This window comes from Schistocerca cancellata, chromosome 5 (assembly GCF_023864275.1).
Source record: "Schistocerca cancellata isolate TAMUIC-IGC-003103 chromosome 5, iqSchCanc2.1, whole genome shotgun sequence".
In the NCBI taxonomy this organism is placed as follows: Eukaryota; Metazoa; Arthropoda; class Insecta; order Orthoptera; family Acrididae; genus Schistocerca; species Schistocerca cancellata.
This window is the reverse complement of record NC_064630.1, coordinates 329,260,753-329,287,882: the sequence shown is the minus strand read 5'-3', so window position 1 is coordinate 329,287,882 and position 27,130 is coordinate 329,260,753. Positions and strand designations below refer to the sequence as shown.

Genomic DNA, 27,130 nt, shown 5'->3' with positions numbered 1-27,130 from the left:
AACTATGATGTGCCACACAGCTCTGTTCTAGGTCTCTCCTTATTCTTACTTTATATAAATCCAGATGCGTCTCTTCAGTCAGCAGTTAATAAAAATACAACCCAACTAGACTCGTGGATTGCATCAAATATACTACTCCTACATGCAAGAAAGACAGTATGCCTAGCCTTCCACACCATTCAGAACAGAATTCCCCAGGTTTTAACAGTAACACTAAGTGGCATAATGTAGCATTCGTCAATGAAACAAAATTCTTAGGGATTGACATCACTGATGCATTCACATGGAAAACCACACTGACATTATTAGTTCCAGGCTAAGCAAAGTTTGTTTTATCCTCCATTCAGTGAGGGAAGAGCTAAATGTCAGCACATTAAAATGCATGCATTATGCTCTTTACCATTCAGTACTACACTATGGAACTATTTTTTGGGTCTTAGTACTCAATCAAGTAAATTATTTATACTGCAAAAAAAGAAAAGCAATCAGAATAATCCTGTACAAAAAGCACGGAGAAACTTGTAAACCACTCTTCAAAATTTAAACATACTGCCTCTCCATAGTCAACATATATTTGAACTTCTCTGTTTCATTAAACAAAACATCAATAGATTGCACATGAATGTGGACAGTCACATAATGACACAAGATCAAAAAAATTGTTAAGACTAGTTTCCCATTCTACTAAACTGTATAGCAATAATGTGTTGGAATCAAATTCTACAACCAGCTTCTGAAAGAAGTAAAAAGTATTCAACAATCAACAAAATTTTAAAAAATCTTAAGAGTGCTCCTAACAAAGCATTGCTTTTACAGCATACAAGACTTCCTTGAATCTATCATAAATTAAATTATATATTTTTATTATGTTTCAAAATCAAACTGTTCAATAACCGATTGTCCATTAATGCTGTTTGATTATGATGAGCATTATCTGAACTTATTTTTACTCTGCTAATATTATTAATACTTATATATCTTCAGTGGGATGTACACTATAGGAAACAGTGCTATGTCTATATACATTCTCATATCATTTGTTTGACCTGTACCATATCATGTTGTACACTTCTGTACACTGAATGATTGAGAGGATCAATAAATATACAAATACAAATGACACAGGGGGCCTAAAATAATACTGTTGATCTATTGGCCCATCTTTTAATAGTTTATAGTAAAAACAAACAACAGAAACTTCAGGCTGAAATATAAACATAAGGAAAAGACAGATTGCTACTTACTGTAAAGACGACATGTTAAGTTGCAGACAGGAACAACATAAAACACTTACACATTACATTCTTGCCACAATCTTTGTGAGAAAAGGAAACACACACACTTTCATTCACACAACCAAGCAGACCTCACACACACATGACTGCTATCTCTGGCAGCCACTGACATTCCAGTCCAAGCTACTGGAGATGCCAGTCATGTGTGTAAGGTGTGCTTGTTTGTTTGAGTGAATATGTGTGTGTTTCATTTTCTGACAAAGGCTGTGACTGAAAGCTAATGTGTAAGTGTCTTTTTGTTGTCCCTGCTCACAACTAATCACGCCATATTTACAGTAAGTAGCAAGCTATCTTTTCCTTATATTGTTAATAGTTTACAGAAAGTCAGTCATAGGGGAGGAATTAAGGGAATTCATCATTTTCTACACTGTAGAGATGATAACCCATGTCTTCCATTCTGTGGGACATTTGGATGAGACCTTTGCATTACGGATCTAGGGATGGGAGGGATGTGGATGGGGGAGTGGGTGGGAGATGTAACTTCCTTTTGGTCAGTTTAAAGATTCCTAGCCTTTTTTTTTTCCAATTATAACTTTCCTGCTCCGAGAATGGGGCACCAAACTATTATCTCTCTTCACAAAGTCAGATTTTTCCTTCTTTTATTCAGTACAGTAAAAACACTCATGTCTCAGGGTGCTTAGATGCACAGCCTTTTTTGTAAATGTATCCAGAAAATCTTAATGAAGAAGCTGTTAGTAGCAGTAGTCTGTCTGTTAAAATAGCTAAAACAGCTTTCTTTCAAATAGAGAAAACAATTCTTGTATGACTTATTGGGGAATGGAAACTCAATGTGCATTGTAACATATAAAAAATGAGTAACATATTTTTGATCCTACCTATTAACAATACAGCATTTTCTTAATATTATAGAATTGTTTAATGTTACTGACTACTGTAAAAAAGTAATCTGATGCTAGTAGTTGTCTGGAATTGTTAAACAATAAGACTGTTACTGATTATACTGAAAGAAAACTGTCATTGCAGTTTTTTTACTAAGCATACCAGTAACATGTTGACTGCAGGTACCAGTATGAGCCACTAATCCTAACATCTGCCTGATGTCTAGAAGTTTGCTGCACAATTCATCAAAAGATAAGTTTTCACTAGTTATTATTTTATTATAGTTTAAGTGTGTAGTAGTGCATTTTAGTTTACTGTAAAAGTGGCATCATATGTGACAAATGTTGACATTGCTGTAGGTTAGTTAGTATGGGAGTGACATATCAGGACTGTGGGTTGGTTTTCACTGGAGTGATTGTAGCAGGGAAGCCAGTAAAGTGTCAATTGAGGCTCTCCCATGGAATTGTAGATTATGTAGTCAAGACAAGATAATTGCAGAATGCAGAAAAAAGATTTGTGCCCTTCAGACAGAATTACAAATGGTTAATTTTTAATTAGAAAGGCTGATGGGGAAGGAGACAATGCAAGCTGGGAACAGGTGAGAAAACATCATCAGAAGTCACATTTCCATGTCCAGTTAGCAATAAGTTTCACTCATTACCTGACACAGGAGAAGAGCCTCAACCTATTTTTGAGCAAAGTAGAGTGCAGTAGACACATAGGAACAACTTTAATGATAGGTTACTAGAAAAGTCAAGTAGAAAGAAAAACAGTCATCCTGCTAGGTAGCTCTCACAGGAAGGGTGTAGGCCAAATGCTGCATGAAAAGCTAGGTGTAGAATACTAGGTTAAAAGCACGTAGTTACAGTAGGGGGAAGCAGGACACGGCTTGGCTACCAACTTAAGAGTACAGTATCAAAGATGACCTAGAGGAAATAGGAGCAGCAACAGCATATGCTCATATTGGATTTGTGGAGGTTTAACAATGCCATGACCAGCCCTAAGCTAACTTGACTGTTAGGCATGTAAACAAAGAGCTGAGTGGATTCATTTTGACTGAAGCAAAGTCTCATATCTCTGCTAAGCCTGTTACTGCAATGGAGAGATGGGACACACAAATCATGGCCTGCACCTAAATAGGTGATGGATAAACAGATTAGCTTAGCCTCTAGCAGAAATTGTAAGGGTGCCACAAACACAAAAAGCAAAATCCCTTTGATTACCAGAGTCAGAGAGGCACATTTTTGAGGTTAGAGCTAGGTTTACAAATGAACGGTATTGAAAGACATTAGAGCAGAATACCACCATAACATATGTAACAGTTTCCATAAAAATGAAATTGATTTGTTTTATCAGAACAGTACGGAGTTAAAAAAAGATAGATGAGCTCTCATATGCACAGAAGCTATGGAAAATCCTGAACTGGTATATATCCTGTGCCTCTCCAAACACTACATAAACAGGTATGGAGAAGTTAAATATCACAGATTACTGAGGGACATCACTTTTGTGTAGAGTTAATTGAAAAAAGGAAGAATAGAAAAAACTTATTTAGTATATAATTTCCTATTTTGGATTCCAGAAACGTTGCTCAACTGAAAATGTTATTTATACATTTATCAAATATTACATGGATTAAATAACAAAATATTGCCAGTTGGAATTTTTTGTGATCTTTTCAGGACATTTGATTGTGTAGATAATGTAACTCTAACAAAAATCAAGCTTTACACACAACTGGTTTGAATCATAATTACCAAACAATATGCAAAACGTTGTGCTGACAAATTCAAACAATGCTGAAATGGTACAAAATTTTAATGACTCTAGAGAAATCGGAAAGGGACTCTCACAGGGTTCAATTTTGGATCCACTCTTATTCCTTATACGAGTAAATGATCCTCCACTTAACATTCAACAAGCAAAATTGGTACTTTTCACAGACAATACCAGTGTTACAATAATAAAGCCCATTGCAAGAGAGCCACAGAATGGACTGTTAACAATTTTTTTTTTCCAAAGGATTATTAAGTGATTCCCTGAAAATGGACACTCCCTAAATTTTGAAAAAAACACACCACATTCAGTTCTGTACAAGAAACAGAGACATACAAATAACTGACATAGCACATGAACATGAGACAGTAAACAAGTTAGGATTCCCCAAATTTTTGGGTGTACGTGCTGAAGAAAACTTGAACTGGAAAAAGCATACTGCTGAGTTTTTCAAACAATTAAGTTCAGGCTATTTCTGCTCTTTGTATAATTCCTAGTATTGGAAACATACAAATCAATCTCCTGACATGTTTTGCGTATTGCCACTCAACAATGTCTTATAGAATAATTTTCTGAGAAACTCACTTGCAAAGTAAATATTGATTGCACAAAAGTGGACAGTATCATAATTATGCAGTGTTTACCCATGGTCATCATGTAGGCTCCTCTTCAAGTAGTTAGGCATTTTAACTGCATATTTTCACTAATGAAATTCATAATAAATAATACATCACAATTTGAGAAGAACAGTGATATTCATACCCACAACACTAGAGGAAAAATGCCAACATTACCAGTTATTAAAGCTATCAGTGGTTCAGAATGTAGTTCGATCTGCAGCAACAAAACATTTTTGATAATTTTCCCAGTGACATAAATCCTCTGATACATAGCAAAGGAAGTTTTAAATGTAACCTAAAATCATTCCTCCTGAATGTTTCCTTTCATTTCACGAACAAATTTCTATTTAAAAACTGATAGCCTGTAAAATAACGTTGTTTTAAGTGTATTTGCATGAGTATGAGTCATGTCCTGTAAACTGACTAATTCTCTATCATTTCCTTACAATATGGATACTTCTCAGTGCTAATCAGATAGAATAATTAATGACTCCAGGACAAAAGCTTTTAATAACAGATTACAGGAGATGACATGGGATTGAATTTATAGTGAAACAAATAATAACATAAAATTTAATCTATTTCATGATACATTCATATCATTATTGGAAAATAGCTTTTGACATAAGCTAATCAGAAAGGACATTTAACAGCCATGAAAAAAACCTTGCATCACTAAAGGATTAAAGTATCCTGTGAAAGAAGAAAGCAAATTTATCTGTTGGCAATAACAAGTAGAGAACCTGCAGTTGTTGCACACTACAAAACTACTCAAAAGTACTAATAAAGGTTATTAAAAATCAAGGAACATGCATGTAACATCAAAAATAAGTAACCCTGATAACAGACTTAAGGCAATATGGAATGTAGTGAAATGAGATACAGGACAACCTGCCACTGAACTGGTTAACATCCGTACTGAACCGAATAGAAGGGCTATAAACCATGAGTCACAGGTAGTAATTATATGTAATCTTTCTTGAATATAGTGGGACAAAAAGTCCAAGAGAATTCACAGCAGTATGTCTGAAAAGTAACTCCCACAAAATTAAATAATACAAAGGTAACACCAATTTCTCCTTCTGAAATTAAGAAAATTATACATTCCCTCATAAATTAATGCTCATTTGGCTTTGATGGTGTTTCCAATAAAATACTAAAGATTTGTTCCTGTATTATAAGGTCAATCTTATGTGAAATATGTAATGCTTCACTGACTCAAAGCATTTTTCCAGTGAGACTGAAATACTCCATTGTTAAACCTCTCTTTAAGAAAGGTGATATGAGAGATGTCAAAACTACTGACCTGTTCCTGCTGGCACAATTTTACAAAATCTTTGAGAAGGTGATTAATTCTAGAATAGTATCTCATCTTAGCAACAATAATATCTTCAGCAAATCACAGTTTGATTTTCAGAAGAGTTGCTTTATTGAGAAAGCTGTTTATATGTTCACTCACTGAATTTTACAAGCATTAAATAATAAAATAGCACCGATCAGTATTTTCTGTGAACTGTCTAAGGGATTGGTCTGTGTGAATCACAGTATTCTCCTTTACAAACTGATATTTTATGGGATTTATGGTATAGCCAACCAATGGATAATGCCATATTTAACAAAAAGAATATAGAAAGTTGTACTTAGTAATTCAACCAATATAGTCCTGGGACATAATTCTGACTACGGAGAAATCATGTATGGCATTCCCCAAGACTCAATCTTAGGTACACTATTGTTCCTCATACATGTAAACAATTTTCTGTCTATATACGCTACTGGCCATTAAAATTGCTACACCACGATGAAACGCAGATGACAAACGGGTATTCATTGGACAAATATATTATACTAGAACTGACATGTGATTACATTTTCACACAATTTGGGTGCATAGATCCTGAGAAATCAGTACCCACAACAACCATCTCTGGCCATAATAACAGCCTTGATATGCCTGGGCATTGAGTCAAACAGAGCTTGGATGGTGTGTGCAGGTACAGCTCCCCATGCAGCTTCAACACGATACCACAGTTCATCAAGAGCAGTGACCGGCGTTATTGTGACGAGCCAGTTGCTCGGCCACCATTGACCAGACATTTTCAATTGGTGAGAGATCTGGAGAATTAGCTGGCCAGGGCAGTAGTCGAACATCTTCTGTATCCAGAAAGGCCCATACAGGACCTGCAACATGCGGTCTTGCATTATCCTGCTGAAATGTAGGGTTTCGCAGGGATCGAATGAAGGGTAGAGCCACAGGTCGTAACACATCTGAAATGTAACATCCACTGTTCAAAGTGCCGTCAATGCGAACAAGAGGTGACTGAGACGTGTAACCAATGGCACCCCATACCATCACGCCGGGTGATACACCAGTATGGCGATGACGAAACACGCTTCCAATGTGCGTTCACCGCGATGTGGCCAAACATGGATGCGACCATCAAGATGCTGTAAACAGAACCTGGATTCATCCAAAAAAATGACATTTTGCCATTCGCGCACCCTGGTTCGTTGTTGAGTACACCATCGCAGGCACTCGTCTGTGATGCAGTGTCAAGGGTAATCACAGTCATGGTCTCCAAGCTGATAGTCCATGCTGCTGCAAACGTCATTGAACTGTTCATGCAGATGGTTGTTGTCTTGCAAACATTCCCATCTGTTGACTCAGGGATCGGGACATGGCTGCACCATCCGTTACAGCCATGCAGATAAGATGCAATCGCGATAGGCTACAATCTGACCTTTATCAAAGTCGGAAACGTGATGGTACGCATTTCTCCTCCTTACATGAGGCATCACAACAACGTTTCGCCAGGCAACGCCGGTCAACTGCTGTTTCATCATCATCATCATCATCATCATTTAAGACTGATTATGCCTTTCAGCGTTCAGTCTGGAGCATAGCCCTCCTTATACAGTTCCTCCATGATCCCCTATTCAGTGCTAACATTGGTGCCTCTTCTGATGTTAAACCTATTACTTCAAAATCATTCTTAACCGAATCCAGGTACCATCTCCTCGGTCTGCCCTGACTCCTCCTACCCTCTACTGCTGAATCCATGAGTCTCTTGGGTAACCTTGCTTCTCCCATGCGTGTAACATGACCCCACCATCTAAGCCTGTTCGCCCTGACTGCTACATCTATAGAGTTCATTCCCAGTTTTTCTTTGATTTCCTCATTATGGACACCCTCCTGCCATTGTTCCCATCTACTAGTACCTGCAATCATCCTAGCTACTTTCATATCCATAACCTCAACCTTGTTGATAAGGTAACCTGAATCCACCCAGCTTTCGCTCCCATACAACAAAGTTGGTCGAAAGATTGAACGGTGCACAGATAACTTAGTCTTGGTACTGACTTCCTTCTTGCAGAAGAGAGTAGATCGTAGCTGAGCGCTCACTGCATTAGCTTTGCTACACCTCGCTTCCAGTTCTTTCACTATGTTGCCATCCTGTGAGAATATGCATCCTAAGTACTTGAAACCGTCTACCTGTTCTAACTTTGTTCCTCCTATTTGGCACTCAATCCGTTTATATTTCTTTCCCACTGACATTACTTTCGTTTTGGAGATGCTAATCTTCATACCATAGTCCTTACATTTCTGATCTAGCTCTGAAATATTACTTTGCAAACTTTCAATTGAATCTGCCATCACAACTAAGTCATCCGCATATGCAAGATTGCTTATTTTGTGTTCACATATCTTAATCTCACCCAGCCAGTCTATTGTTTTCAACATATGATCCATAAATAATATGAACAACAGTGGAGACAGGTTGCAGCCTTGTCTTACCCTGAAACTACTCTGAACCATGAACTCAATTTACCGTCAACTCTAACTGCTGCCTGACTATCCATGTAAAGACCTTTAATTGCTAGCAAAAGTTTGCCTCCTATTCTATAATCTTGTAGAACAGACAATAACTTCCTCCTAGGAACCCGGTCATATGCCTTTTCTAGATCTATAAAGCATAGATACAATTCCCTGTTCCACTCATAACCCTTCTCCATTATTTGCCGTAAGCTAAAGATCTGGTCCTGACAACCTCTAAGAGGCCTAAACCCACACTGATTTTCATACAACTGGTCCTCAACTAATACTCGCACTTTCCTTTCAACAATACCTGAGAAGATTTTACCCACAACTCTGATTGAAGAGATACCTCTGTAGTTGTTACAATCTTTTCTGTTTCCATGTTTAAAGATTGGTGTGATTACTGCTTTTGTCCAGTCTGATGGAACCTGTCCCGACTCCCAGGCATTTCAATTATCCTGAGTAGCCATTTAAGACCTGACATTCCACTGTATTTGATGAGTTCTGACTTAATTTCATCCACCCCAGCCGCTTTATTGCACTGCAATCTATTGACCATTTTTTCCACTTCCTCAAATGTGATCCTATTTCCATCATCATTCCTATCCCATTCTACCTCGAAATCTGAAACATTACTGATCGCATTTTCACCTACATTGAGCAACTCTTCAAAATATTCCCTCCATCTGCTCAAGGCATCCACAGGATTCACCAGCAGTTTTCCTGACCTGTCCAAAATACTTGTCATTTCCTTCTTACCTCCCTTTCGAAGACTGCTAATTACACTCCAGAATGGTTTTCCAGCAGCTTGACCCATAGTCTCCAACCTGTTTCCAAAGTCTTCCCACGATTTCTTCTTGGATGCTGCAATTATCTGTTTGGCTTTGTTTCTTTTTTCAACATAACTTTCTCTGTCTACCTGGGTTCTGGTATGTAGCCATTTTTGATACGCCTTCTTTTTCCTTTTACAGGCTGCCTTGACTGTATCATTCCACCAAGCTGTTTGCTTCATCCTACTTTTACACACTACTGTTCCAAGACATTCTTTAGCCACTTCTAGTACTGTGTCCCTGTACCTTGTCCATTCCTTTTCCAATGACTGTAATTGAGTACATTCAACTAACTGGTACCTTTCTGAGATCGCTGTTATGTACTTGTGCCTGATTTCCTTATCCTGAAGTTTCTCCACTCTTATCCTCCTACATATGGACCTAACCTCCTGCACTTTCGGCCTCACAATCCCAATTTCACTGCAGATTAAATAATGATCAGTGTCATCAACGAATCCCCTGAATACACGTGTGTCCCTCACAGCCTTCCTGAATTCCTGATCTGTTATTATATAGTCAATGACAGATCTGGTTCCCCTGCCTTCCCAAGTATACCGGTGAATGTTCTTATGTTTAAAAAAGGAGTTTGTGATTACTAAGCCCATACTGGCACTGAAATCCAAGAGTTGTTTCCCGTTCCTGTTGGCCTCCATATCCTCTCCAAATTTACCCATAACCTTTTCATACCCTTCTGTTCGATTTCCAATCCTGGCGTTAAAATCACCCATGAGCAGAACACTGTCCTTGTCCTTTACCCTAACAACTACATCACTGAGTGCCTCATAAAAACTATCCATCTTATCTTGATCTGTCCCTTCACAATGTGAATATACTGACACAATCCTAATTTTCTTGCTAGACACTGTCAAATCTATCCACATCAGTCGTTCGTTTACATACCTTATTGCAACTACGCTGGGTTCCATTTATTTCCTGATGTAAAGCCCTACACCCCATTGTGCTATTCCTGCTTTGACTCCTGACAGGTAGACCTTGTATTCTCCCACTTCCTCTTCTTTCTCACCCCTTACCCGAATGTCACTAACAGCTAAAACGTCCAGCCCCATCTTACTTGCAGCCTCTGCTAGCTCTACCTTCTTCCCAGAGTAGCCCCCATTGATATTAATAGCTCCCCATCTCATTACCATTTGTTTGCCAAGTCGTATCTTAGGAGTCCCTGGTCTGTCAGTTAGAGGTGGGACTCCGTCACCTCCAAAGGTCCGAGGCATTTTGCTCTGATTGTTGCCAGCACCATATTTAAAGTACCAGGGAAGCAGGTTGCTAGCCTTACTTGCCCCGAGTCCCATTGGGTTTTACCCCTAACGGCTGAGGGACTAACCGGTGGATTTGGTAGTCTTTGCCGTATGAGCACAAAGGTGACCACGACTCAGAATATGCCCGAGATGCCCAGCCTTATTCCAAAGTAACTGGTATCCCGACTGTCGGGACCACTTACTTGGCCACTCATACGTTGCCCGTGGTTCATGAACTGGGACATGACTACAGGAACCCACACCATGAACCAACTGCTGTTGTGTATGAAAAATCGGTTGGAAACTTCCCTCATGTCAGCATGTTGTAGGTGTCACCACTGGCGCCAACCTTGTGTGAATGCTCTGAAAAGCTAATCATTTGCATATTACAGCATCTTCTTCCTTTCGTTTAAATTTCGCGTCTCTAGCACGTCATCTTCATGGTGTAGCAATTTTAATGGTCAGTAGTGTACAACAAAAAGAATTAGTTCTTTTCACAGATGGAAATAGTATTGTAATCAATCCAAGATACATACAGAAGCAGAAGAAATGGCAAACAATGTTCTTAAAAGTATCCAGTTTTCTGCAAATAGTCTCACCCTCAATTTTCAAAAGACACAACATATTCAGAATGAGATTTTCACTCTGCAGCGGAGTGTGCGCTGATATGAAACTTCCTGGCAGATTAAAACTGTGTGCCAGACCGAGACTCGAACTCGGGACCTTTACCTTTCACGGGCAAGTGCTCTACCAACTGAGCTACCCAAGCACGACTCACACCCCATCCTCACAGCTTTTACTTCTGCCGGTACCTTGTCTTAAATGGGCCTCCAATGAATTACAGAGGCAAACCTTGGTCACAAAACATGAGGATGTACTGTTACAAAATTGTCGGGGACGCTCATTACTTGAAATCGCCATCCCAATCTGATCAGCCAGAACATTATGACCAGCTACCTAATAGCAAGTACGTACACACATGTTCTTCTTTATAAGAGCATTTTAGATTTACGTGAACTTCATCAGTTCAGTTTGCTCTGTAGTGATCATGATTTCTAAGCTTCCTGCTGATGACAGCTCTATCAGTTCTTTGCATAAACATCAGACAACATCTGCTTCTCACACAAAACTGTTGTAGCCCAGCTTTCCATGTCACAGAAAGGCCACTGCCACATACCACACATCAGTGTGCCTTAAGTGTAATACACCCTACCACATCAGTGAATGGTGCATATAAAATCATGAACTATTATCAGTTTATTTACAACTAATTGATAGCCCAATTTTATTGGTAATTAGCATCCTTGGATTTAATCTAATGAAACATATGGTACTTCATCAGAACTGAATGACAGCTCTTATTGGAACTGATAGATCTTTCACAGCACTATACAAATGAATGCAAGGAAAACAAGAATCATATTACCCAACTAGGACAAATAAAGTAATAACATTGTCAAAGTTTCTTACCAGCTCCAAGAATTGTCCACTTATATTTCCTCTGAGTAACTCGAACGTCCCACCAGGTTCTACATCCATTTTAACACCACTTTTAGTGAAAGCTTCCACCATCTGAAAACATATCAGCTGTGACAGAATCTACCTTCCTTGTAATATAAACATTTTAATATTATTATGGCACTGATTACCTCTTTATTTGTAAGAGCACCATAAAATTCTTCCTTAGTGCACTGTAGTTTAATTGTCATAGTTAGGGTTCCAGTTTTGACAGTTTTTAATTGCTTGACTTCTTGTTCACTTTTTGATACTGGAACCTAAGAAAATAAGATAGAATTTAATGCAAAAAGATAATCATTCTATATGAACTCATGAAAAGCATGGATGTGAAATTTCACTTCTTACTTTCTCAAAAAGTACTTGAGATAACCTTTCAGTGACACCAGTCTTTGTTGTCTTAGTTTCACTCATTCCTTCACTCTTCCTTGCCAAAATCATGCCTTTGCTGAAATCTGGAAAATAATCACAAAATGCAAGTTACTCTGTATCCAGTGACTGTAACATAAGTAAGAAACACAACTACAAAAGCAAGAAATAAAACTTCATATAGTCCTGGTGGTATCTTGGATAGAGGCATTAAACAAAGTTCAAGCAAAATAGGCTCTCAGCTAACTGATATATTCAATGTATCATTCAGAATAATGACATTAACAAAAAAATCTAAAACAATTATTAAAAAGCTACATCACAAAAAAGAATGATATACAAGATGCAAAAATGTATAAAGCAGATTATCAAGATCTTCTAAAATAACTGAAAGAGTCGTGCATCAAAGATTATCTCTAAATTTTTGAATAAAAATTAAAAAAAAAAAAAAAACTAGTTAATCCTCAAATTGGTATAAGGAAAATACAAATATATAGGAACAATTGTCTCTGATTTCTAGAAGCAATTGCTGAACGCTGTAAATTAAGATTAATTAAACTTGCAAACTATTTCTACACCTATCTATAGCTTCTGATCTGGTAGATCATGACATGCTTCTCAGGAAACTATATTAATATAGTGTCTGCGGAGTGACCTACAACTGGGTTTAAGATGTATCTTTCTGGCGTGTAACAGGTGGTAGAAATATATCATGAAAATTAAAATTACTTTTCAGAATACATGAAAGTTAGTTACACATTACAATATTCATAATTTTTATGAATGATTTACACACAACTTGTCACCACAGAAGCTAGTGTTGTTCACAGATGGCACTAGCACTTCTATTCAAGAACACAAAGCATGTGATTTACACCAGAAGGTCACTGTGATAACAGATGAAGCAGAATGATGGTTGAGACACAGCTGCATAGTGGTAATCAAGAAAAAATAATGTGGATAAGGTTCAGAGATACAAGATTTAAAACAGTAAGCCATGTAATACTATAATCATTGGATTGTAGCACTGAACAAACATCTCACACAAAGTATCTAAGCATTTGGTTAACATACGGAAAAAAATGATGCCCAACTGAACAAAATGCTGAGCAAATATACTTATATCTTAAAATGTTTTGGAATGACAGTAGCATGTGTGTGTATGGGAATGGGTAGGGTGGGGGGTTGTGCCCTTTTGTGTTACCTCACAGGAATCAGGGAATTTTCAGTATTAAACAGCCAAGTTCACAATTATGAAACTAGAAGTAGTAATAATTTTCATCAAAATGTACATAGCAAAGCCCTATATCAAATAAAGAATGCTACATAAACCTAAAATGATCTACAATGCATTGCCTGCAGAAGTAAAGAGAACATACAGAATGTTTGAGAAAGAGTTGAAAAAGTTGCTAATACCAGAATCTTTCTGTTCCTGTTAATCTGTTTTGATTGTTTAGGCAATTCAGTACCAAAAAGCTGTTCTAACCTGGACGAAGACCAGCAATTTTGTGAGTCGGGCCAGTTTGAGATTCAATTGACTCAAGCTGCCGCTTGGGGTACCAAGTTGGGGAGGGTGCCAGAGATGCCACACTTGTAAGTTTCCTATAGAAGATGCATCATAATTAGTAATGGCCACCTCGAGTGCTAAGCTGAGAAGGACACCCAAGTACAAGATTTGTAAACAGCGTGTATCACAATAAGTACTGAAAACTGATGTCAGTCAAAGTGTGCAAGGGAGGAGGGGAGCATCAAATGATAAGTCACTTTTGTGGAATAATGTTGTCGAACCGGTCCTGTGGGTGAGCAAAATTACATGGATAAATCTTTGATGAGATGTGAAACAGAACATATAGATTTCATGTTTTAGAATTAACTGAGAAAAAAGTTCGTTTCCATGTTATATTATCTAATAGTGTGTATTTTATACCTATTTAAAATCATCTGTCCACATCATTGTACAAAATGATCAAAGGATCAACAAGGATACAACAGCGAAAACGACAACAACAACAACTACTACTACTATTACTACTACTAATGCTACTACAAGTGTGCGCACGCACACACACACACACACACACACACACACACACACACACACAAGGGCACACACACACCACCACCACCACCACAACCACCACCACCAACAACAAAAACAACAACAACAAAAATTTGCTCTAAATAATGGAAGCTTACCCTCTTTTAATGTTTTTATATAATTTGCTAACTTAAGTCTAATAAGTTCTCTTGCATCTTTCATGATAATGTCTTTCAATCTATCAGCTTCAGGACTGGGTGTGCTAACAGTCAAGTCAACCTGCAAATAAGGTGATGTGCAGTAACACATAATTTTTATAACTGATTTGACTTTTTCCATATGTATAATTTACTTTCAATAGACTCCATATATTTTTGTTGTAATGCTTGTTTCTAAGTTTGATTTAGTCATGCTTAGGAATATATGGATATGATTACTACAAGTTTGGCAAGGAAATTAAGAAAATTTCAGCAAACGGACTAGTAGAAACATTGTTACAGTGTTCTAGTGTGAGTATATAGCTAGATGTCCAAATGGGATATACCAGATACTCCAGTGCTTATTTTTAAAATTTTAGGTGCCAGTATACAAACCTCTTAAGACACACACACACACACACACACACACACACACACACACACACAGTACCTCGTCCCATGCCCCTGCCCTTTGCATCACATTAGTCACACATTGTTACATTCAACTGAGGTGGTGCAGTAGCAAATTATAGTTAAGTTGTGATTTAATATGTGTCTACTATGACTTCTTTCACTGAGTTCAAAACATTCCCTTGGAAATAGCAGAACACGATTCCAGCCAAAATTAAGCCCTGAGATACTCTCGGCTCATGAGTTCATTCACTCGAGCACACAATGTTCCACAAGCACAATGATGGGTGCATTAAGTAACCATACTGGCAAGATTTTTCTTTAGAAACAAGTCTCTCAGTATTTCTAAAGTATGAATTGGAGTGATTACATAAGGCTGGTAAAACTGTGCCAGACTGGGACACGAACATGGATCTCTGCCTTTTCAAGTCAGAGGACTACCAAATGTACCAACACAATTCTGTGGATAACCCATCCATTCTCCCATGTGTGCTAGCTGCATAGCATCATAGTAGAGCCTCAGTGGTATATGAAAGAATAGGAAGAAACCTGTGATATATTAGTAAGTTAGGTGGTGTCATGTTCTGGAACATTTTCGCAATAAATTGTAATGTTGTGGAATGAGTCATTTTATATTTACAAATTAATTGTACACTTCGTTAGATTATGAACATTTCTAAACTATCACTTTTTTACAAAAAGAAAACATAGATATACATATGTAAGTTAGTAATTCATACTCACCACCTTTCACACATTACAATAACAGAAATTCTTCCATGGAATAGGAGTTGTCAACAAGACTCTTTCTCAAGTTTGTTTTCAAATTTTATTTTATTCTCTGTCACACATTTTATACCACTGGGTAAGTGATCAAAAAATTTTGTTGCAACACTGTGCACCCCTTTCGTGTTAAAGACAACCTTGATGTGGAGTAATGAATGTCATTTTTCCTTCTTCTGTGTAATTATGTACACCATTGTTCACTTTGAACTGTAGAAGATTATTTACAACAAACATCCTGAAGGAATACATATACCGTAAAACATTAGTCAGAATGCACAACTACTTTGTGGATGAGCACCACATATTATTCTTACAGCACATTTCTGAGCAAAGAATACTTTCTCTATTAAAGATTATAGTGTGTTTAAAATTAGTTGTGACTTTTGATGTTTGGCTGACCACAAGGAGATGTAACGCTGTTGCCCAGGTAACACCAATGGTGAGCCGGCTTTCCCTACCATGCCACAAGAGGTTAGGCTGGTAAAGCACCCCTGTTGCCATACCAGGAATAAATAGTCGTTCGTCAGCTCTCATTGTAAAGTCGTGTTTTCTGGCAATGAGGTAGTCTGTAGTTGTCAGGTATTGTGAACAAGTATATTGTGCAGACGTTGCATTAATAACAACAGTACAGTACGTCTGAATATGAGATTTGCATTAAAAGTGTCATCCAAGAACATGTTCACCAGCTGGGAAAGTAACATTCTGATGCAAAACATTCCTCAGAATTCGACAACAGTAATGGAAAACACGCCATACCACTCTGTTGTGATGCACAAAGCTCCAAGACTGCAATGGAGGAAAATGGATATTTTGCTCATGTTCCATGTGATAAACTTGAATGTAGCACGTGTAAGGCAAATTTAATGGTACTTGTAGGGCTGTACAAGTGCAAACTTCACGCTAACGTGTATACAAACTGGCTAATGGTAAAGGGAATTGTTTAATCAGGGTTCCTCATTTAAAAGTGACAGAGTACATAGGCAGAGGTGAAAAGTAATGTGGCAAAAAAAAACCAAGAAATTTACACTCATTGAGATTCAAACGTTGACAAAAGAAGCCACCGCAAATGTTACATGACAAGATTGGTCTTGAGTTTTGAATCACACCAATAAGGTAGTTGAGGAGACATCTATTCATGAAGGACTGTGACAAGTTTTGAAGAATACGTAACTTCTCTAGTTGCCATGTTCAAATGTGCTTCTTTTGTCCAGAAATATCAGAGATTAGAAACATTACAGAAATAGCAGAGATTAGAAATATTCTTCTCACTAACATTCTAATGCAATTGAAATTGTGACAGAATCCTGAAACAGTATACTATTAAATTAACAATTGAGTGCAAGTCAGGTCAATAATTTATGAAACAGCCCATTCTCAGTGTAAAAATAAACTTTTAACTTCTTCACTTATACTGTTACAAATCCCACAGCAGTTCTCATTTCATCAGCAGTCGATGGCCCTCAGTAATTACGCCATTTCATTGAAAAAATCTGTAGCTGCTTAAATACCGTGGTAGATATGGAAGTTCCACCTATTAAACATATGGCAAAACACTCTCGTCTTTGCGCGTTATCATTTGCTGAAATCTAGTTTTTATGTCTCTGACCATTTGTGGAATATGAGGAATTTATGATCCCCCCACTGACACATGCATTCATAACAAAGATTTAAATGCATTCCATTTTCTCGAGATTGGAAACAGACAGTGTTATCCTTCCAAGTTTAAAGAATAATTCAATATATTATCTACATTTAGTATGCAGCAACATGAAACCTAATATGCACAAAACACAAATTCATAGTGATATTTATTTGTCACCGCAAACAGAATTTCTTGCAGTAGTTTATCTACTATCAAAATATCACAATAACTATGACCATTAACAAAATGACAGGTGGTTCAGCAAGAAGCTGACGAATTAAACTATAAGATATGTGAGAATGAGGATTAGTACCAAATAGTTTCCTTAAAATCGGTTGAGAAAGATCACAGATCGACCAGCTTGCACAGCTTGCTGTTCACACTGTAGAGGCAATGGGTTCCATGCTGAGTAGGCTTGGCCTCCTACTGTGGTCACCGGCTGACGTATGTGTCACATGCTGGCAACTACGTTTCCCTCCACTTGCTCCATACTGAACTGTTAGAAGTCGCAACTTAATTTAAACGCACTAGACGTTGCCCCCGAACATTATTCCATATGTCTCTTCCTAAGATCTGCAATGATTCTAAGCACACATGCGGCTGAATTGTTTTAGGAGTTCCAAATTGTCCTTTTCAACTCAAATTCTCCAATGCAACTGACAATATTATGAAAAGCATAGACTGTTAATTGCCATGCAGCGGAGTACAGTGGAAATGTTGAGTCACAAACAGGCACGACAGGAACACTGCTTTCAGGCAAAAGGCGTTCTTCTGTATCAGACAACACACTCTCTCTCTCTCTCTCTCTCTCTCACACACACACACATTCATGAAAATGCAACTCTCACACACAAGATCACTGTCTGTGGCTACTGAGGCCAGACTGAGCAGCTATGCATGATGCATGATGGGAGAAGCAATCTGGGTGGTGTGGATGAAGCTGGGCTGGAGAGGAGGAGGGATAGCAGGGTAGGATGGGGGTTGGTAAAGTGCTGCTTGTGAAAGCATACATGGACAATGCAGAGAGAGGATAGGGCAGCTAGGTGCAGTCGGGAGGTTAGACGAGAGGGGGGAGGGGGGGGGGGTTAGAAAAGGAGAGAAATAAGACTGTGGGTGCACTGGTGAAATAGGAGGCTGTGTGGTGCTGGAGTGGGAACAGGGAAGGGGATAAGTGGGTGAAGGACAATGACTAACAAAGGTTGAGGCCAGGAGAGTTGCAGGAAGGTAGGATACATTGCAGGGAGAGTTCCCACATGCAAATTTCAGAAAATCTGGTGTTGGTGAAAAGAACCCAGATGCACAGGCTGTGAAGCAGTCCCTGAAATGAAGAACATTGTGATATGCAGTGTGCTTAGCAAGTGGATGGTCCAGCTGTTTTTTGGCCACAGTTTGTCGCTGGCCATTCATGCAGACAGATAGCTTGTTGGTTGTTGTGTCCACATAGAATGCAGCACACTGGTCATAGCTTAGCTTGTAGGTCACATGACTGGTTTCACAGATATCCCTGCCTTTGATTGGAAACATGATGCTTGTGACTGGACTGGAGCAGGTGGTTTGGTAGGATGTATAGGACATGTCTTGCATCTGTCTATTACAGGTGTTAGGAACAGAGGCTGTGCAGGGATGGATGAGGATATCATGTAGGTTCGGTAGGCAGAGGAATACCACTGTGGGAGAGATAGGAAGGAGAGTAGGCAGGACATTTCTCATTTCAGGGCACAGCAAGAGTTACTTGAAACAATAGCGGAGAATGTGATCAAGTTGTTCCAGTTCTGGGTGGTACTGAGTCATGAGGGGAATGCTCTTCTGTGGCTGGATGGTTAGACTTTGGGAGGTGGTGTGTGATTGGAAAGATAATGCACAAGGGATGGGATGGTAAATACAGTCTTTGAAGGTCTTGAGAGGGACTTCCTGTCAATACAGATCTGATGGCTACAGGTGGCTACGCTGTATAGTAGGGACTTCTTTGCATGGAATGGGTGGCAACTGTCGAAGTGGAAGTATTGCTGGTGGATGCTAGGTTTGATATGGACAGAACAATACCTCCACTTCAAGGAGCAATCCCCTTGTGATTCAATACTACCCAGGTATAGAACAACTGAATCAAGGTTTCAAACAACTCTGATCGTGGCCTGAAACGAGGAATGTCCTACCTACTCTTCTTCCCACCAGTCACTCACACTCACCATGACCTACACAGTATCCTTGTCCATCCCAACACAATACCTGCTCCAAACTCCTTGCCTCATGATTCATATTCCTGTAACAGATCTAGATGCAATTCCTGTCCCATACATCTTCCCACCACCACCTACTCCAGTCTGGTCACAAGTGTCACCTATCCATCAAAGGCAGGGCTACCTTTGAATTCAGTCACGTGATCTAAAGCTAAGTCACAATCACTGTGCTCTGTTCTGTGTGGGCACAACAACCAACAAGCTGTCTGTGTGAATGGCCTCAACAGCCAAAGACAGTGGTCATGTGTGTGTGAGTTGCATTTGCGTGAATGTGTGTGTGTATGTTGCTAATTAACAAGAAGACCTTTTGGCCTAAAGCTGACTTTTTCTGCAGTCTTTTTGTTGTGCCAGTCTGCAACTCAACATCTCCGCTATATGGTCAATGGTAATCTATCTTTTCATAATATTGTCATTATTCCATTCTGGATTTCTCAGTGCAATTGAAAGCATGTAGGGATCTCTGTTTGGCTCATTGTGCAGTATGTAATTTTAACTTGACATATAGAATCTATGCCCCAGGTAACTGTCAGACTATTGAACGGGGTAATGTAGTTGATTATACATTTCAAGTGCAATATAAAGGTATTAGAAGAGAAGCGTACAAGTTAATGATTATTTAAATAAAACATAACAGAGGTAACAATTAATGTCAATGTGCAAAGTTAATGTACTGACAACTTATTTTGGTTAAATGGGAAGATGTATATTACTATCAGTAGCATATTGTTTTATATATTCTTGTTCCCTTGATCTCTCTAAGCAGTTCTTAATATTGTTTATTGTGTTATGTATACTTGTCACTCATGTGTGGTATCTAAATGTGGTTACTTGTTATGTATTCATACCTGATGAAACCAATATCATGTACATGATTAATGGTTGCATTAGGGGTTGCGGATGGTGACTGGTAAAATTTCACTACATATCACTTAAAAACAGCTTCATAAGGGTACCAAATATTTAATTATGATTACTTTCATTAGTTTATTGGCAACTGACCCACTAGTTTCCAATAAATAGTGAATAAAGGGAACCAGCCACATTAAGCTTTCACAGAGATTGTTGCAAGATAAGATTTGTTCACATTCTCCATCATATTCCTTAACAAATAGCTGAGCATCAGTCAGCTTTTATGTTAACAAAATGTTTCTGAGATCGCTGATCACACAGTGATTTACAGAAAACATCTGAATTGAAACTGCAAGTCAGAATTTCAATATAATAACGTTTCTTCATCTACATCTATACTCTGGAAACCACTGTGAAGTGCTTGGCAGAGGGTACTGCCCATGGTACCAGATACTGGAGCTTCTTGTTATTCCATTCACATGTGGTGAATTGGAAGACTGGCTTTAAATGTCTGTGTATGCTGCAGTTAATCTAATCTTGTCTTCATGATCCCTACAGGAGTGATGCATTGGGAATTGTACTAAGTGGTTAAATTAAACTGATATGTTCTTAGTGCAGTGGGATTGTATACATCTCAGTGCACTGAAACATTGTAGGTATGTTCATTAATTGGTGAGCTTGTGGAGTATACTGAAAAAAATAGTAGTTCCACTTTCTGCCACCATGTGAAAATATGGCACTGTAAGCAGTCAGAATTTGGTGTGGATGCACAAAAAGGGGAGGTCAAACACACGATAATGGTGGCTCTGGCATGTTTATTAGGATATGGTCATAAGTAACAACATGTGGTCAATATGGCCTGCCAACTCAGCAATGTGCTGCATCTGTAACATGGCAATGGTTGACAGTTGCCCGCAGCACATCCAGTATAATCAGAGTGATATGTTGTCTTTCCTGTCCTTCAGATCAGGAAGAATTTGGATACACCCCTGAGATACGATCTTTCAGATATCTCCACAACCAGAAGCCAAATGGATTTAACTCGGGTAATCTAGAAGATACACGTTTTGAAATTGCCTAGAGATGATGTGATCATTACCGAAGGTTTCTCGAAGCAAATCTTTCACCTGAAAAGCAACATGTGGTGTCACCCTATCTTGTGTGTAACTAGTGGTATGGATAAAGTTGCAATCTTGCAAAGCTGAAAATGTGCTGCACAAGGAGGTCCTTTTAACATTCTGACATCACAGTACACCTAACACACCCATGAGGTGTCATCTCCTCGAAGAAAAATGGACCAAGAATGAAGGAGCTTGTCATAGTTACATAACCTTAGTGTAATGCATGTTCCTGCAGAACATGTGGCAGAGTAGAACCCCATGTGTGACTTCATCCATTCAGGCACCATGCAGAGTAAAATGTGCCTCATACAGCCAAAGAATATTCTCAGCCACGAGTTACCCATCTCCACGCATAACAGAAAACACAGAGAAAAATCACGGTGCTGTACCTTACCTTGGCTCTTCATTTGGTGCACATTCTGAATTTGTTTGGGACACCAGTGTAAAATATACCACAAAATCTTATTGATTGTTGATAAGGGGAGAGACAATTCCCATGACACAGCCTGAGCACTGACTGCAGAATTTGAGGCATGTGCTGCGCGGTCGGCTACAGCTACAGCAACTTCGTGATCAACTGCTATGGGAATGGGCTGCCTCCCTCTTCCTGCTGCACCATCTAGATCACTTGTTTCTTCAAATTTCTTGGTCATATTCTTTGGCCTATTTATTGAGATGGAGGCTCTTCACAGCTGTTTCTGTTAGCTATATTCCCACAATTCAGCACTGCTATTGCTGCCATTCTGATAAAATAACTTTACCACAATTTTTCTTTCTTCTCAACAGCCATTGTGTTTCATACAGAAAACTTCGACAATCTCTTCAATGACAGGTAGAGGACATTAGCACAGAAGCAGTAGAGGACATTATCACAGAAGTAATTTTTGCTCTCAATGTTGTTTGGATGATATCTCCTTTTCAATGAACAAATATTTGAACCAAATGTGGTATTATGGAAAGACATATCATTTTCTTGTGATTAAGGATGTCTTTGGAAAGGGACTGATCAGGCATTCATACAAAAATAGCAGCATAATGCACTTTTCTTTGTTTGCTATGAAACCTGGGTTGGATGTCATGCAAAAGAGGAAACTCTACCGAGCACTCAAGTGTATTTGGTGTGTGAATGGCAGAAAACAAAGAGAGAATTTACATCTTGATTATCTACTGCCGCACCAAAGGATAAATTAGAATTTGAGTGCTAAAGTTAAATGATACTCATATATTATCACCCCAGTCTTCAGACTCCTGCCAATGAAAGAGGAGGGAAGCAAGAGGCAAAGCAAAAATGTATGAATATTACACATTCTAATGATCAATATTACACATCAAATGATCATAATTATTTGAATATCTGTACAGTAGATGTAACAGAAGTGTGGTATTGAAGAAAGTTCAGTTTGAAACAATATAATGAAAGAAGCTGGACATAACTGTGTTTAAGTACACAGCCGCTATCTAATTTATTAACAGACACAGTATGGATGGTGATAACACAGTGAATTAATGCACAAGACAATATCATTTCAACAGTTATAAACAGCAAGTCAGCCAACACACAGGGTGGTTTTCCGAAATTAAAGTTATGACTGAGGTTAAAAACAAAAACTGAAGGAAGGATTTCCAGAGCTCAGAATAAAAGCAGAGTCGAAATGTGCCTATGTAGCCAACGTAAGCCAACCTTGGGGATGTCACAGCACATCATGTCTTGTGGCAAATATTGGTAAGATAGAGACCATAAAAACCTGCATGGTCCATGGCAAAACAAAGCATACATCCATAAAATGTTACATGTAAAGCTTTCTGTGATTAATTCTTACTAAATCAGTCTGTTATCAACTGAGTTACCAATATCGTTCTTTGCGATAAAAGCAGCCAACACTTGTTGATGGTCACTGATTCATACCAACAAAAAAACATAAGGAATACACCGCTGCAGTTGCAGGAAAGAACTTACAGGTCTTGAGCAGCAATTTTGTTATGCATGAAGATTCATCTAATGTTGTACAAAAATTACTGCCTCTTATGAGATATTCCTTTTAAGGAGAAGGGAGGGCACTTGAGGAGAAAAAACAACACAGCTGAATTGTTTTGTGGTGACCTATAAAATATTTTACTTAACTCAGACTTTGATGATACTGCTTCATGGAGGTAAACAAGAAAGGAGATGGCACTATAGACTTATGATGTAGATTGTTTTGTAGCCAGAGTGGGCGGGGCCTGCCGCCATCTTAAATAGCCCAAATCATTAGCACACTACGGCTTACAATTGCTTCTTTTTCATTGTTTCTGTTGTGTTCATGCAGCATCTGTTTTAAATACTAAAAATTACAGTGCTTACATGACTAGCATAGTGTCAGGAAGGCAATTTGGAACGTTTTTCTGTTCCCGAATGCATAGTTGCTCTACTTATTTGACACATTTGGCCTCATTAATGTAACTTGTTTTTGTTGATAATTTTAGAGTAACCAAGAAGAGAAGGATGTGATGTGAAAAGAATGCTTTTGTAATCCACTTAGTTCCACTTCTACTGTATTTGTTTCAATAGCAAATGAAGCTGGAACTCCGATACCAATGCATGACTGTTTATTGACACTGTTTCTTGTTCGTTACATATTCAGCTTTTATCTTTTTTGATGTTCATGTTTACAAAAATCTTACCCACATGTTCTTTGTTGCCCCATAAACATGTGCATTGAGGAAAGAATCAAGGCATGCTATCATATCTTGTGCATGTCAATGATTATTGAAATGTCAAAGAAATAGAACTGCATGGAAGTATACATCCATACAGAATCCATGGTTGGTTTGTTAGACTGTCAGTGTATTAGCCTCACCATAGTTTACACAGCTTCTCTCTCTGAAATCATACTTACGATGCGTCATTCAGTCTTGCCAATAATAGCAATTTACAGCATAAAAAATTAAACAATTTTTTAAACATATTCCAGCATTTTGTAATGCTATGAACATGATTAAGGGAATGGTCTCAAATGCTTGCACCCACTAAAGTGGATAGTTACCTTTAACATATATGTAAATCATTTTTTAGTAATGATAATCTAACTTGTGTAACATGTTGGCCCACGATTCTCACAATGGACTATTTTTTTCAGGGAATATTTCTTGCCAGTAACTCAGTTTTTCAAGAATAACAACACATATTACAATTGGAATACACGTCTAATTTGATCGTCTGTTTGATTTTAATTTTGAATTTCATTTTGAGGTTTTCTTCGAGATATGAAACAGTTAGGCAGTTAGTTATTTTCATGTTCCATTTATCATTTGCATGATAAATCATAAAGATGTGTCAAAGAGTTATTTTATATTAACATCAATATTTTTTTGTACACCTGTAAATGACTTTGTGTTGAAACAACTGCGTCTTTGCACAATCAAAGCACAAGATATTGTTTGGGATATGATCACAGAATTTGATAAATATCCCCAATGGTCAAAACTGAGCACGAACATATCAGAGTGATGTCATGTGGAAGTATCACTGCAGTGAACCATGTAGGTATAAATGCACTGAACCTAGTGTTCAGGGCTACATAAGCCGATGGATGATGGTTTCAAGTTTGTGACATAATGAAAGCACCCCCCCCTTTTTTTTTTTACCTCCATGTACTGCTGACAGGCAACACTGTTACCAAGCAACAGGTGTTAAACAAGCAACATGTGTTAAACACATCATGAATATGTTGTATCTGTAACATCAAAAACTTTTGGACAGACTCAGTGCATTAAAAATGGGCATGACACACAGGCAGGAAAAAACCTTAATTACAAAAAACTCTACCAATATGGCAAAGTTGAACAATGTTGCAACTAAATTTCATGCAGCAATATTGTGACCATGCTTTTGAATCAACGATATGTTCTACATAAGTGCATTTATTAGTATAAGAACTGTAAAAAGTGTACAAAAAGATAAATCAGTTTCAGCAATACTATGTAACACAGTATTGTTGAGAATGGGAAAAAAATGTAGCTTACATTGATTTCTGAAGCTTCTTGTTCTTCATTGAAATTTGAAATAATTGCTGTGCCTTCTATTTTTACATGATCAGCATCACGAAGATGACCTTCCCATTTCAATATTAATTCCCATTCATAGAAAAATAACAACTTCCCCTTTCTGTTATTTGCAACTGCATCTCCTTCACATCTATCTACTTCTGTAATACTGCACACAGCTGGAGAAAAAACGAAATAGAATAAAATAACCCAAAGGCTTAAACTAATCCAAGACCATCAATGTTCTTTAATGGGAAGCAAAAAAAAACAAAGTATCATCAAAATCAAATATAAAAGTTTTCAATTACAACAGATTAAAGGTGCTGTGATACAGATGAAAGCAATATACATTATAGCTCATTAATTCCATGTCCCATATGTCACATTCATGGTAAACATTATTTGTAGAATATGTCAAACAAAGATTTCAGAATTAAAATACAACTTTTTACAGTTACATGCTGATCATTTACAGGTTTTTAATTCACTATTTACCTCTTTTAAAAATCCTCTAAGGTGTAGGATTGTTCTACATCTACTCCGCTAGCCACCAAGCGGTGTGTGGCGGAGGGCACAATTGGCGCCAAAGTCATATTTCCTCCCCCTCTGTTCCACTTGCGTATCGCGCGAGGGAAAAACGACTGTCTGAATGCCTCAGTACGAGCTCTTATTTCCTTTATCTTTGAATAGTGATCATTGCGTGATTTGAAAGTTGGTGGTAATAATATATGCTCTCCATCCTCAGTGAAGATCGGATTTCGGAATTTAGTGAGCAGCCCCTTCCGTTTAGTGCGCTGTCTATCTGCAAGTGTGTCCCACTTCAACCTTTCTATGAGATTTGTAATGTTCTCATGATGGCTAAATGTACCAGTCATGAATCTTGCTGCTCTTCTTCGGACCTTCTCCATCTCTTTAATCAGACCCAACTGGTAAGGGTCCCATACCGAAGAACAATACTCAAAGACTGGACGAACTAATGTATTGTAAGCTATTTCCTTTGTTGAAGGACTGCATCACTTCAGGATTGTTAATAAGAAAGAACTGTATCTTAATTTAAAAACATTAATATTTTTTTGTCGTGATTTCAATTTGCATGAATAGATTCACAAAGAGTTTTAACACCACGTGTAGAGCTACATGTAGATGACTACTTTGCAATTCACACCTACGTGTTTGGCAGGGAGTTCGTCGAGCCACTTTCAGACTATTACTTGACCAACCGCTTTCAGACTATTACTTGACCAATCCACTCTCGAATAGCACATGGAATAAAAAATGAACACTTAAATCTATCTCTATGAGCCCTGATTTCTATAATTTCATTTTAATGGTTGTTTCTCCCCATGTACACTGGAGCCAACAAAATCTATTAACATCTGGAGGGGAAAGGTGGTGATTGAAATTTCCTGAAAAGCTCTCACCACAGTGAGAAACACCTTTTTTTAGTGATTGCCACACCATCTTGTAACTCATATCCATAACACTCTCTTGGCTTTTTTGCAATAGTAAAA

General features: G+C 38.1%; 1 protein-coding gene across 1 annotated transcript in view; it reads right to left on the bottom strand.

The window, feature by feature from the left end:
* The window catches only part of LOC126187746 (activator of 90 kDa heat shock protein ATPase homolog 1-like), a 110,358-nt gene that overhangs the window by 36,041 nt on the left and 47,187 nt on the right, over positions 1 to 27,130 (bottom strand). Inside the window, exons 4-8 of the mRNA XM_049928998.1 lie at positions 25,599 to 25,798; positions 14,512 to 14,632; positions 12,295 to 12,401; positions 12,081 to 12,206; positions 11,902 to 12,003 (exon numbers count right to left, since the gene is read on the bottom strand). Of these exons, the coding sequence (XP_049784955.1) occupies positions 11,902 to 12,003; positions 12,081 to 12,206; positions 12,295 to 12,401; positions 14,512 to 14,632; positions 25,599 to 25,798 (656 nt within the window). The remainder of the gene's footprint in view (positions 1 to 11,901; positions 12,004 to 12,080; positions 12,207 to 12,294; positions 12,402 to 14,511; positions 14,633 to 25,598; positions 25,799 to 27,130) is intronic.